At 44.2% G+C, this 13,076-nt stretch overlaps 2 protein-coding genes across 3 annotated transcripts; one reads left to right on the top strand and one right to left on the bottom strand.

The window, feature by feature from the left end:
• The first annotated feature begins 536 nt into the window (after nucleotides 1-536).
• LOC115761886 (allatostatin-A) lies at nucleotides 537-6,370 on the top strand. 2 transcript variants are annotated; one of them, XM_030703889.1, is made up of 3 exons: nucleotides 537-729; nucleotides 5,112-5,547; nucleotides 5,613-6,370. In XM_030703889.1, the coding sequence occupies exons 2-3, from the start codon at nucleotides 5,148-5,150 to the stop codon at nucleotides 5,681-5,683; spliced, it is 471 nt and encodes a 156-aa protein (XP_030559749.1). In that variant the 5' UTR covers nucleotides 537-729; nucleotides 5,112-5,147; the 3' UTR covers nucleotides 5,684-6,370. The 2 variants fall into 2 exon arrangements, with proteins under 2 accessions (XP_030559749.1, XP_030559750.1); XM_030703890.1 differs by lacking the exon at nucleotides 537-729 and adding an exon at nucleotides 5,009-5,025.
• A 57-nt stretch (nucleotides 6,371-6,427) lies between these two features.
• Nucleotides 6,428-13,073, bottom strand: LOC115761885 (protein abnormal spindle). Its single transcript, XM_030703888.1, has 6 exons — nucleotides 12,882-13,073; nucleotides 12,645-12,821; nucleotides 12,302-12,514; nucleotides 7,250-12,215; nucleotides 6,883-7,184; nucleotides 6,428-6,815 (listed from the first exon to the last, which is right to left on the bottom strand). The coding sequence occupies exons 1-6, from the start codon at nucleotides 12,894-12,896 to the stop codon at nucleotides 6,540-6,542; spliced, it is 5,949 nt and encodes a 1,982-aa protein (XP_030559748.1). The 5' UTR covers nucleotides 12,897-13,073; the 3' UTR covers nucleotides 6,428-6,539.
• Nucleotides 13,074-13,076: the final 3 nt, after the last annotated feature.

Genomic DNA, 13,076 nt, shown 5'->3' with positions numbered 1-13,076 from the left:
GAACATATATACCTTATGCCTCCTTCTGCCTGTTACGTACATATGCACAAAACAATTATACACTTTTTTCTTTTCCATTTTTAATGAGTACAGGGTAACCGCGAAATAATGTTATCACGTAAATTCTTTTTGATTCGCGGTGACTTTTCGACGACTTTTTCGTGCTTTTTGGTGACAATCTAAGTAGAGAAACTGCAACAACAACGACTCTGTCAATGGGCATGTATGTATTTTGTTTTACCACTGCAATTAGCACCGGCAATTCAGCGCAGAGTCACGGCCACTTGTTACATCCTGGGAACGATGGGAACGAAGGCAACCACGGTACGGTCGGGCAACAAGGGCGCTGCGTGTTGAGAATCACTCGCAAACTCACCACACTAGCTAGCACACACACATTGTCGTCATCGGCCGCGACTGTTGCCGTTCCCGTGGGCGTTGCGCTGATAACTGCGCGCGAAGGTCCCTCGGCCTGCTCATATAAGAACGAACGCTTCAGCGGCTGTGGATTCAAAAGTTAACCGACATTTGATCTGTCAACGTGCTGTAGTACGGCAACCAAAGAACTTGCCCCAATCGGGAAAGGACCACTTCAACATTTTGGATTTGGGACGCGTTTGTGTCGAATCGCGTTCAAGTTGAGCAAAAATATCACAGAAAATTGAGTATTTAGTGTGTTTTATTTTGTAAAGCTGCGCAAATTCGCCAACAAGAGTTTACTTTATAAATGTAAGTTGGTAAATATACAATTTGTTTTTGCAATATATTGTAGATGCTTGAAAGATGAAGATAAACTAGAATTTTTGTTTTTGCCAATTTTCGAAAAAATACAGTTTTCAGTTATGCATGCGATGTTAATAATCTAAAATCTATCTCCAACGAGCTAATAAACATAAAGTTATTTCAAATTTAATCACAGCTCAAAAACCTGAATTTGTTTATTATAGACTTAGGCGTGCAAGAAAGAGTTTTGCAGAATCGAAGCTAAAGTTATTCTAGCTTGCTTTTGTTCACATAATCGGCATCCAAGTCCTCTAAATGTGTATTTGTAAAGTGAGATTGTGACATGTATTTTTAAATAATGTTTAAAACATTAAATACGACTAGTTACAAAGCATCAAAAGCCAGATTAGTTATTAAATTCCGCTTGGCAAATTTACAAGGCACAAGGTTTGAGAGCGACTGTTGCTTGCGATTAAAGTAGGCTGGTAAATATATTTGTTGTTTTTTTTTTTTTTAATTTATCTGCTATATTTTTTGAAATGCCATATATCCTCTTTAAACTTATTTGAATGATTGCGAGTTTTAAGGTTGGTGAATAATTTTATTTATTTGCTATAGTTTGTTATACTTCAGATATGTTGTGATTAGAGTTATCACTCTATTGTATAAGAGTTATCATTCAATTTATTCTATTCTTAATGTGATTAACTTTAAAATTATTTCAAAGTTGTTTTTAGAGTGACACTGTGTGAAAAATTTACAGATCAAGTTTGAAGAAAATAACGGTGTAGAATCGTTTGTTTATTTTAAATTAAGGTCACAATTTATATTTTATTTGCTATTTGGCAACTTTTTCGTTATGTAAAATTTCCAAATTTCGAACACAAATTTAATAAAGTAATAATTTAGCTTAGTTTTCTTGAAGTTTTTCTCTTAAGCACAGCAGCATTTGTTTAAGCCCTCATAAGTATGCAATGTTATTTTGTTTGTCAAATGATCTAAAGAAAAGCAACCCAAATCGAAAACAATTTTCATCGCCGGGCATATCAAAACAAATTTGATTATATGAAACGCTCGCAGCTAAAAGTGACATACGAACAAGGGATCCAATAGGTTACATGGTAGATGGAGAGCATGACAATTGAAGTCGTTCGAAATCACAAGCAAAAGAAGCCCAAAGACAAGAGACAAGCCTCAATCAAATTGCAATTAAATAAATAACGGAGAGCCCTACAAGCTATATTCAACATATTAAAAAAAAACAAATCAAAGGGCATTTGTTGATTGATGGCAAGGGATATTCATTGGAGCAACGCTGGGTGTGGGAGTATAGATGTGGGATGCCTGTTTCAGGCATATGTTTCGGTTGCTTTGAAAATAGTACACATATAGATATACATATTTTTATAAATTGACAAATTCAAAGAAAACACAATGTAATTGGGCTCCCAGCAAAAGTTGCCCCAAGCAGTTGGCCCTACCGAGCGGTTGCTTGCTCCCATCGCCCTTTCATTGGATGCCTAGTCCGTCCCGTAACCGCCATAACTTGTTGTAAAGAAGTTAGCCACTTCATTACCTGAGCATAACTTAATTAGGCAGCTTACCGAGGGAGCCGTGCCGAAGCAGCTGCCTTACCTAATTCCGCTTTCAGTTTAAAAAAGATATGCACAAATTGCGTGCCTTTCAATTGTGCACGGCTAATGTTTGCCCCATTTGCGCAGCTTCACCCGCGGCCAAGCTACGGCTTTTCTCCTCGCATGTGTGGGTTAGGTGTGTGTAGGTGTGTTTCAATGAGCAGCGTACACATGTACATATATTCTTTCAAAGACGTCAGCTGAAATTGTTTTTTGGCTTTTGCTTTGAAGCCGCTAAGCTGCACTTTGGCCCAGCTACCTTTTTAGTCAATTGGCCATGGCCAATTTGCGATGCAATGCAATTCTTGTGGCCGTGGCTGGAAAGTTTTCATCTTAATTAGAAAACAGCAAAGACCATTTTGAATTTCCGCTGCATTTTCGCTTGCGGACAATCTAATCGCCGCGGCGGATATGAGAAAGCCAGAGAAACAGGACCTGGCCCCGAGAGTTGTGACCATAAATTCATAAACAGATAATGCCGCCGTCGGCTTTGCTTATAAGGTCTTATTTGCGCCGGGCGAAAGGTTTACGGCTTGCAATAATACGGCGACAAACGAGTTTTTATTGTACAAATAGCTGTTGTGTCCGAATATGGGGCTTTACAAAAAGTTTTGCTTTGAAGATTTATGATTGCGGTGTAAATGTGCATGTCCAAGTCTGTGTTCCCGATGACGCTTGATAAAGTCCAACGAATGTGACGACTTTCCGCCTATTATCAACACAGCTGCTTTTATTGTGCGGCGTGGAAAATGCGCAGCTGCCGCTGTCACGATTGTAAATCATGGCCGGGTCGCTTCTGCCCTTGGCTGCCTCGCGGTGGCGTGGTCTGCGTAACCTGTTGCATGATTTGTTGTCGTCGCTGCTGTAGCTGTTGCATACGCCAGCTGCAATTTATGGCTGCCAGCGCAGCGATTTGCAATTTCTCACATGTAGATAGATGTCTATGCCCCAAACCGTGCGCTACTATTAGTAATGCACGCATTTTGTTTGCACATCATTATGTGTGTCGGCGCGCTTTGGGGATTTGGTGGGGCCATCAATTGGCATTGGTATTGGAAAGTAAGCCTTGTGGCGCTTTTACGCATTAAGTTGCTGTGCAAAGAAAAAGCAGCAGCGCCAGAAGGCCAAAAAGTTTAAAAGTCAGGCTAATTGAAAACTGTCCTGTCTTGGGCGGCGACCTCATTTGCCTGTGCAAACAACAAGCTTTGTTGTTGTTGTTTTTTTTTTTTGTAGAAAACTACAATAACACTTGCCGGCTTCTGCCTTGCCCACCCAATACCAAACCCCTTCAGCTGCTACGTGCGCTGAGTGCTAAGCACTTGACTTGAGCATTGCATCCTCACAGAGCAGTTGGGGCGACCAGGAAGCGGAAGTGCAGGCAGCCAATGCAAGCAGAACAATAAGATGGCGACATATTCCATTATGTCCTGTTATGTACTTTCAATTACGAGTCTTGGAACGTCACATTTACGGCAATGACAATGCCTTCTTATTGGCAGTGCCACAAAGCTGATGGCATGACTGACATGACTGACTCTGGCTCCGACCCAGACTCGGGGCGAAGTATATTTTCAGTCCGTTTATTGCCTGCTAATGGCGCCAAACTAAAGGCAGTGACAGCTGCTGGCTACTTAAATTTGCTTAAGTTCAACAGCTTGGTAGCTGGTAAACTTAATTGTCGCACCGTTCGCGGATTAAGCTGTGCATAACACGCACTCAGCAAACTTCAATGACAAGGACATTGGCATAGCAGAGCCAGAGGCCAGCGTCAGCGCGAAAGAGCAAGCTTCTTTGACGTGCCAAACCTAATATAAATGGGTTCAAGACTCTACACAAACTCCTGCGTACAGCTTGCAAGGCCAGCAAAAAAGCTGTCTGCTGCATTCTGGGCTGAAAAGTCCTTCCCCTAGCACCCGCCCACACGATGGAGGCACTGAAAAGCTGGACCACATATTTGAGCGTACCATTGCGAATTTCTGTTTATATTTTTTTCGCTTGTCGCCTGCCTGTCAGGGCGCTGAAAATTGTTGCTATTTGACATATGCCCGTATTTGTTTTTTGTATGTGCTAGAAAAATTCCTGTCGATTCTGTAGCTCACATATATATGGCGGGGTATACTAGCTGTGTGATTCAAGAAATTCGAACGCTATTATTTGAAATACTTTCAATGATTGCAGCGAATATATCAACACACCTTTTTTTATTTATATATATTTATAATTTTGTCTAAAATTGTGTTAATCAAATAAATAACTTTAAAGTAATTCAAGAACTTTTTGTGCATAACAATGTTAGTGAAGGCTAAAAGCTTTCAATCACTTGATAAATTTGTCATTTACCGAAGAGATCTCGAGCTTATGGCATTTCAATGAAAATAAAAATAAAAATATGCGTTAGGCCCAAAATAATATAAATAAAAATATGTATTTATAAAAAATATATATATTTAATTTTCATATTGCCATAAAAGGTATTGGCATTAAAAGGCAATTTATCGGTGGAAAAACTATACTTGACGATTACGAGGTCCATTTTCCTCCTTGCATATCTGTAGAGCTACAAGGGTATTAAATCTTCGGGTTGTCGAAGATAGCCGGAATTTCTTTCCATGTGACACTGCAGTCGATAAGTTTCGACTTGTTTCTATTTATTACATGCGTAGAAAATGTATTTGTAAAAACCTCTATGCCGACAGTTGTTTGGCAGCAGAAAAAATGAATTGATGCTTGAACCGCCTTTTGCACACCTTACAGATAGGGATAGAAAGCTAGAAGACACGTGCCCGTGACATGAATATTGTGCACGCCCAACTACTGCTGCTGGCGCTTTACTGCCTGGGCTACGTCTGCTGCTCTCCGGCTATCGGCCATGAGGCACGGAACCAAGTCACAAGCGATGGTGACGGCGAAGGCGACAATGATTTGCTACTGAGTGCTGGTGAAGATGCTTCAGAAAATGGAGGCGATATCGATAAGCGAGTGGAACGCTACGCCTTTGGGCTAGGTCGGCGCGCCTATATGTACACCAATGGAGGCGCCGGTATGAAACGCCTACCGGTGTACAACTTCGGACTCGGCAAACGATCACGTCCATACTCCTTTGGTCTGGGCAAGCGCAGTGACTATGATTACGACCAGGAAAACGAGATTGATTACAGGGCGCTGCCGCCTGGTTTCATGGCAGCTGCGGGTGAGTAGTCCACAATGGGCGCTCTGCTTAGGATCATTGAAAAAATTCCTTTTTCTCATTTGCAGGCAGGGCTAGTCGACAAAATAAGCGAACGACGCGCCCACAACCATTTAACTTTGGCCTGGGCAGGCGTTAAGACCGCCCACCCTAAAGAGTGCACGGCTGTCATCCCACTTCCAGTCGGATGCTAGTTGTGAGCCGCTTAAATAACTTTTAACTATTATATCAAATTGCTGTTACATGGCTCAGACTTTCACAAAAGTCAAACTTAAATAACATTCGAAAACTAATCTAAAGCTGAGAACTTGGCGTGGACTTCGTTCACTTATAAATAAAAAGTTAACTTTTAAATTTTAGTTCTTCAATTGAGGCGTTAAACTGCAGCAACATTTTAGTTTAAACTATATTATATAAATGCAAAAAATAAAATGGAAAAAATATAAAAAAAAAAATGGCGTGTGCAATTGAAATATGAACAGATATACAAAGAATATATTCAATTATATATACATATTCGATCTAATCAAATTTAAATAAATATGTTATACATGTACATTTTAATGGGGTATTATCATAAAAATATTTATTTATATGTATATGTATACTGGGCACTCTGTCCCCCACATCGAGGAGGATCAATCGTTGTAACCGAAACGCGTAAAACCAAAACATTAGTACCAAGTATATTCTATATAAGAACGTATACAATATATAACACATACTTGAATATGTATATGGAAAATTTATGTAGCAAAGTGATTATTTAAACTTAAATATATGTATTTGTTTTGTGAATATATTTCAATAAACATCAAACTTAGCACTGAAAATTGTGCAAACAAAGTTGTGACAATTCAATGAACTATTTATAAAAATGTATCGTTTATTTTTATTTCACAACTTTTAGAATACAAATTAATACATAGAAAACAAATATTAAACACGCTTATAACATTCAACTATCGATTAAAGATTTTACGATTACCCTTAAGCTAAATAATATCAATCTTTAGTTTGCACAGAATGGTGTCAAATGCAAACACTGATGATATAAACGTATAGGGTCTACCCCGTATTATACCAAAGTCTGGTTCTAGGCTGGGCAATGAACGGGGCAAGAAATTGGGCATCTGCTGTCCGTGACGACCAGTAACAGAGGCCAGCGGCTTGCGCGCATTCTGCTTCATCTTCTCCTTGCGGGCAACCAGTTTCTTTGTTTCGCGCACCATGTAAATAGCTTCCGTGTTGGTCATGTAGTTGTGAATGATCTTTATGGAGCACGAAAGGATGTGATATTAGCAAGAAACAAAAGCTAAACAACAGTTCCTAACTAACCCTTCGCTTCTTGGGGCAGTGGGCAAATACCCATATCAGCGTACACAGTGTGTTGAAGATTTCGCTGTCCTTGTCGCACCAGCGCAATAACATTTGGGCAATGGTTACCAGGCCGCCCTCCTGGAACGTGTTTACAGTAGTGCTGTTGTATCGTGCCAGATTGAGAATGATGCGACTGCATCGCTCAATCAGCTGCTTGTCAACCTCTGAGCGAATCGCCTGCGCCATTATTCCATAACAGAAGGTCGACATGAACTCCGAGCACCACATAAGCAGGTGGGGTACTGTGCGGGAGAGGCGATCTGCAAACAAATGATATTAAATATTACAACTTGGCAAAAAGCGACTGCAAAATTCATTTGGTTACCCAGCTGATTTAGTACGGCTAACGCATCCGACGCAATGAAACGACCTCGCAGAATACGCACTGAGTCCTGCACTTTAGCACGCACCGAATTGATGGCCGTCGCCTCCTGTCGAAGCTGCAAAAGACGCCGCCTTATGGCCAATAATCCAGCGTTCCTTTGCCGTCTGCGTGTGCGATAGCCACGCCAGTAGCGCTGTATAACTTTGGCTGCCCGCTTTTGACGGAGATACTCAACCATCTCGGGAGTCATTAGCGCCTGAAAACGCTTACGTGCCAAGAAGCCACGAGCACGGGACTGGAAATCCAAAGTGGAGCGTCTAAGCAGCCTGAAATGTTCCTGTTGCGCCATCATCAAACGTTTTCCACGGAACTTTTGCTGCAGATGAACCGTGATCTTACGAAGCTGCAGAAACTCTTTGCGCTTTTGGCGCATGCTGTATCTGGCGCGAAATATGCGCTGTACCCAAATAGTAACTGACAGAAGCTGCTGATACTGCGCCCTTACAGTGCGCATAGCTTGGCGGGCACGGTACCGACGTTGTACGATCAAAGCGGCCTCTCGTGCTTGCTGAAACTGATGGCGCTGTAGCCTCATGAGCAGCATTGAGCGCAGACTTCTTTGTAACAGACGAACCTTCTCTACAGTCTGCAGGAAGTGCTGGCGCTGCCAACGAGCTTTCAATGTGGCTCGCCATTTACGCTGCAAGGTTACTGAACTGTTGCGCATACGTTGATAGCCTCGCCGCACGAGTCGCATCTGCTTTAGACTACGCCACCAGATCTGAATGCGAATAGCTGCCCGCCGTTGTTGCTGATAGTTATTGCGTGCAGAAATCATGGCCAGTTTTGCTCGGTATCGTTGCTGCATTCGGACGACGAGTCCTCGCTGCTGTTCATAGGCCTGACGCTGCTGCCGCATGGATAGCTTAGCCCGATAGCGACGCTGCATATGGATTACAGCCAGATTTAGCTGTTGGTATTCGTTCTTCTGCCGACACATCGCCGTTTGAGCTCGATAGCGTCTCTGTATTGTGATGACTGCTTGACGCAGTTTCAGGTAGCCCTGCCGCTGATCTTTTCTAAGCAAGTGGTTGCGCCAGTGCATCTGCAGGCAAGAGACAGCAGCCTGAGTGCCGTGATACTTTGCTCGCTGGAAGCGCATTGCTTTATGTGCACGGAAACGACGCTGCATAAATACGGCCGCTTGGCGCAGGCGCTGGTACTGCGCGCGATGTGTCTGCATTAATTTCCGTGCTTGCCAACGCCTCTGCAGCACAAGAGTTGAATTTCTAATCTGGATAAACTCGCTACGCTGCTGACGCATCTGCATACGGGCGCGTAGTTTTCTTTGCAACAATATCGTGTAGACCTTTAGTTTATGATAGCTATGATACTGCCGACGCATCTTCAACGTTGCTCTCCAGCGTGATTGCAGGTTTATAATGCATTGACGCTCCTTGGCATAGTTACGTCGTGCTGTCAGCATTTTATGACGTGCCCGATATCGTTGCTGCAGTACCAATGTGGCGGCTTTCAGTTGCAGAAATCGTTGTTGTTGGTGGCGCATCTGGAGACGGGCGCGATAACGGATCTGTAGCAATATTGTGCACGTTTTTAGCTTTCGATAATTAGCAAGCTGTCGCCGCATCTCCAGCGTTGCTCTCCAACGGCGTTGAACGTCTATGATGCACTGAAGTTCATGTAAGTAGCTGCGACGTGTTCGAAGCATCTTTAGGCGCGCGCGATAGCGTCTTTGTAGCACCAGAGCGGACTGTCGCAGCAGCTGAAACTGATCCCGCGTGTGCTGCATCAGCCACTTGTTACGCACACTTTGCTGCACAAAGATAATGAGCTGTCGTTCACGAATAAAGGTTTCTCGTTGTTTTTTGGCCAATCGATAGGAGCGCCAACACATTTGTATGCATGCGGCGGCTGCATTCTGTTTTTGATCACGTTGAAGACGCGCTGTAAGTGCAGCAGCCAACAGTTTTCTGGAAAACATGCGACGTCGCCAAATGCGCTGCAGAAATATCGCCGATTCGCGTAAGTGGAGGAACTGTTGGCGACACAGACGGCCCTGGTGATTGGCACGCCACCAGAGCTGAATGCATACAATGCTTTGATAAACTTGATAGAGATGCTTCTGGGCAAGATAGCGACGCGTGTACTTCTGAAGAACGATGACGGCTCGAAGGCGCTCCACTCTGTACAGTTTGGCATACTTGCGCATCTGGTGGCCCCGGAAAACGGCCTGTATACGAATGGCGGCGCGTTCGCGAATGCGACGCCGAATAAAAACGTGCAGCCAGCGGCGGCGCCACCACACCTGTAAGACACGGGCGGCAGCATGAAACTTGGGCGATCGGAATTTGTAGCATAGCTGCCAAAGAAGGGAAAGTGTCTTCTCCCGATAGCCGTCCACTATATCTGCAGCTGAGATGTCGCCACTCAGCTGGAAATCCGCATCACGCAGAGCGCCCAAAGCCAGCTTTACATTGAAGATGCGTTGCAGCCTGGAAATGGCAGGAACGCGCAACTGCTGGGTGAGATCGTCACGCAGCAGAATTACCTCCATTACACGCGTAAGCCGAACGCCGTCACGTAGATCTACTGCTAGGTTGTTAAAGGCATAGTCAAACTCATCAAGAAAAGTCTGCTTGTGTTTGAGTACGTAGCCCAGGCGGCGCAGTTCACGGGTTATGTCACCAATGTTGGCTAGCAACTCTGAAGAAAAGCGCAGCAGAATATCCTTGGTCTCCTTGTGCGGCGACTTCTTGATGAACAGACAGGGATTATGCTTGATGATGCGACGCTGTTTGGCTAGATCGAGGAACAGTAGTAGAAATAATATTTTTTGTAGCGTGTGCTTTTTAATGGCTTCTGCATATTCCTCGGTTAGCGTAAAGGCCTTGCTGTACTTTTGCTCCTCGAATTTGTTGCGAAACAGGCGGTTTAAGATAAAGGTGCTGAGACCCACGATGTCGCGGTTGGATTGAAGATGCAGCTTCTCGCCAAACACTACCTCGAGGCCCAGGCGCAGCCAAAGTGGATTAAAACACAGAAGCAACTCTAGTATAGTGCGCTGCATGACCACGTCAAGGTGTAAATTTCGATCGGTGCGTATGCGCAGTGCTTGCTTTTGCACATATACAGCTACCTTGGAACAGGGCAAGCGCATTTCTTCACTGAAAAACAACTCAACTGCGGCTCGACGGAGCGACTCTAGACGGAACTTGGTCAAATAGTTCATTGATTGCTCCTCCTTGGTGGGTGCCAGCGACAGCTCCTTGTTACGCACCTCGTTAAACAGCTTGCCAACATCAATTTTGCTATTTGTATCTGCATCCAGATCGGCGGGTATGCTAACGAGTGCATTTAACCATTTTTTAAAGTCCGCCTGGTGCCGCTCTACAGCCTGCTCATCTAAATACATAGTTGATGCCAAAAAAGGATCAGCGGTTGTAGTTGCAGCAAATGGATCCGGATTAATGTATGTTTGTAAATACAGGTCCGAATCATAAAGTTTAACGGTAGGTTTATCTCGTGTCTTGCGCGGTGTTGCTGGCTTTTTCAGCAGCGACATCGTTTGGGCCAACTTAAACTTCTTGGGCTGAGCATGGGGCCACACCTTAGCGCTCCGCGCTGAAGCGTTGGCAGGTGCCAGGCTGCCCTCAAAGCGTTGCCGCTTGGGCGGAGAGATGGTGAGCGTCTCATTGCGATGCAGTGATTCATTGCTGGGCGCATCTGAGAAGCTCAGCTCATTCGAACGTCGTTTGTGCCCAATTATGCCGCCGTTGAGTTGCTTTACTTCATTATCCTTTAGTACCTGCGCACTGGGGCTGGCTTTCCTGGTTTTACGACCCACTTCGTGCAAATTAAAACGACTTGATTGCGCTAGAATCTCGCATTGATTGAAAAGCACATCATGTTGGGACAATACGCTAGTCTCACTGCTGCAGGAGCTATCAAGGGACGGAATTATTACTTGTTTGGGCGCTTGCAGCGGCGGCGGCTGCTGTTGTTGTTGATAGTAACGGTTCTGCTCAATGGAACGAAGCTGCAGCATTTCATTAAGATTCGGCATGGAGCCCTGTATAGCAATTTTTGTTTGCGGCGACAACAGTGACAGATTCGACATAGATTCCGAGTACTTTCGCAGAGGCGAGCCTACAATATTAATATCCCTTTTTAAGTCGTGTACTTTGCTCTTTGGAGGTGAGCGAATCTCCATATTGGGAGGACTGGCATCCTCTTCACGTATGCACGCCAAGGCACGTGTTTGAGTCGCATGAACGATGGTTGTCGTCTTGTTCAGAACTAGCGTTGGCGTTTGCAGCAGCTGATCTGTGCGCGTACAATCTAAAGTGTCCACGGATATGTTCATTGCATCTGAATGTTTTACATCGAATGTTTTGTTAACAATGACTTGGCCGCTGGTCACGTTGTATTCCTCGTCTAGGGCAGACCCGAGTCGACGTGGCCGCAAATCGTTGCTGGAGATGTATGTGTGAGAGTCTTTAATGCTTACTGTTGGAGTCGGCCAGTCAGCTAAATTATCTGGCATATGAGCTGATGCCGTATTCTGTGTGTTCTCGGTCAGCGGCGTAAATTGCATATTATCAATTAAACTAAATACATTTGCCGGAGTCAAAGGGCTAACATTCTCCTTGCATTTGCGGGCCTGCGGCGAATTATAAGGTTTATTATCGCATGCATCGCGAGTAAAAGGCTCTGCTTTATACACGTTGTGCTCGCTTAGCGGCAATTTTGTTTCGGAAGCTCGAGCAACTCGTGCAGCCGGCACATTGCGCCAAGGCAATTTGGCAGTTGTTGATGCGGCTGATGCCACATTAGACATGCGCTTCTTCTGGTTTACAGATGCAATGTGGTTTTTATGAGCCTTGTTGCTACCAGTTGGCGACCTTAGCTGCAGTGTCTTGCCCACTGTAGGAAATTTGCGAGTAGACTTCAGGTAGAAAAGAAAGAAAAACAAAAAAAAAACGGGGGATGAATCCAGATGTCAGCTCGGCTGCGAAGCTTAGTATGGCTTACCCTTGCAGGCTGGTGGTTCTTAGATTTAAGTATAATCATTACGTCTTTACGAAAGTTGCGATTATCCAGCAGCTGTAGCGTTTCCTTGCAAGCAACTTCCAACTGTGGAGTCCATACCAACTCCATTGACACCTCATCGCGTGCCGGCACCGTATTTTCTATCCACTCCAGGCTGAGATTATGCTCCTCTTTGATGGCCTTGCTTACTTTGACCTATAAACGCATGAGGTAAGCAGTGTAAGCATTGCCATGGCATTGATCAAATAAACTTGGGTGTCCAAGTTGCCAGGCCGACGACTGGTGACGGCTGGCTGATCTATATCTGCGTCTGTTACAAACTAACCTTAATGTCGTCGTCGCTAGGATTAATGATGCGCACGAAGCGCTTTGCAGTTTTGGTAATGGGCACATCCTCGAATTGCACAATTGCTTTGGCCGAAAATGGCGCCATCACCACCACAGCAGGCTCGCGACCCTCAATGCGCTTCTTTTGCTTAAGACGCGACGGAGTCACAGTAATCTACATTCAAATGACAGACACAAATTAATTACGATTCCTTTGTTTCACATGTGAACCAACCTCAAAGGCGCTCATCTTGATGCGGAATAAGCTAGTCAATCTTCGTCGCAAGCAACTAAAACTAACAACAAACAATTAACACACTTGACGAAATAAACAAATCTTAACAGGAAAACATCAACACAATTAACAATAATTTTAGTCCGACGCCACTAATCAAAATGTAGACTCGAAATAAAGCGCCGTCGACGCCGT

The sequence above is a fragment of the Drosophila novamexicana genome, unplaced genomic scaffold (genome assembly GCF_003285875.2).
Source record: "Drosophila novamexicana strain 15010-1031.04,08,12 unplaced genomic scaffold, DnovRS2.1 tig00000512-arrow-arrow-pilon, whole genome shotgun sequence".
In the NCBI taxonomy this organism is placed as follows: domain Eukaryota; kingdom Metazoa; phylum Arthropoda; class Insecta; order Diptera; family Drosophilidae; genus Drosophila; species Drosophila novamexicana.
This window is presented reverse-complemented; position numbering and strand designations above follow the sequence as displayed.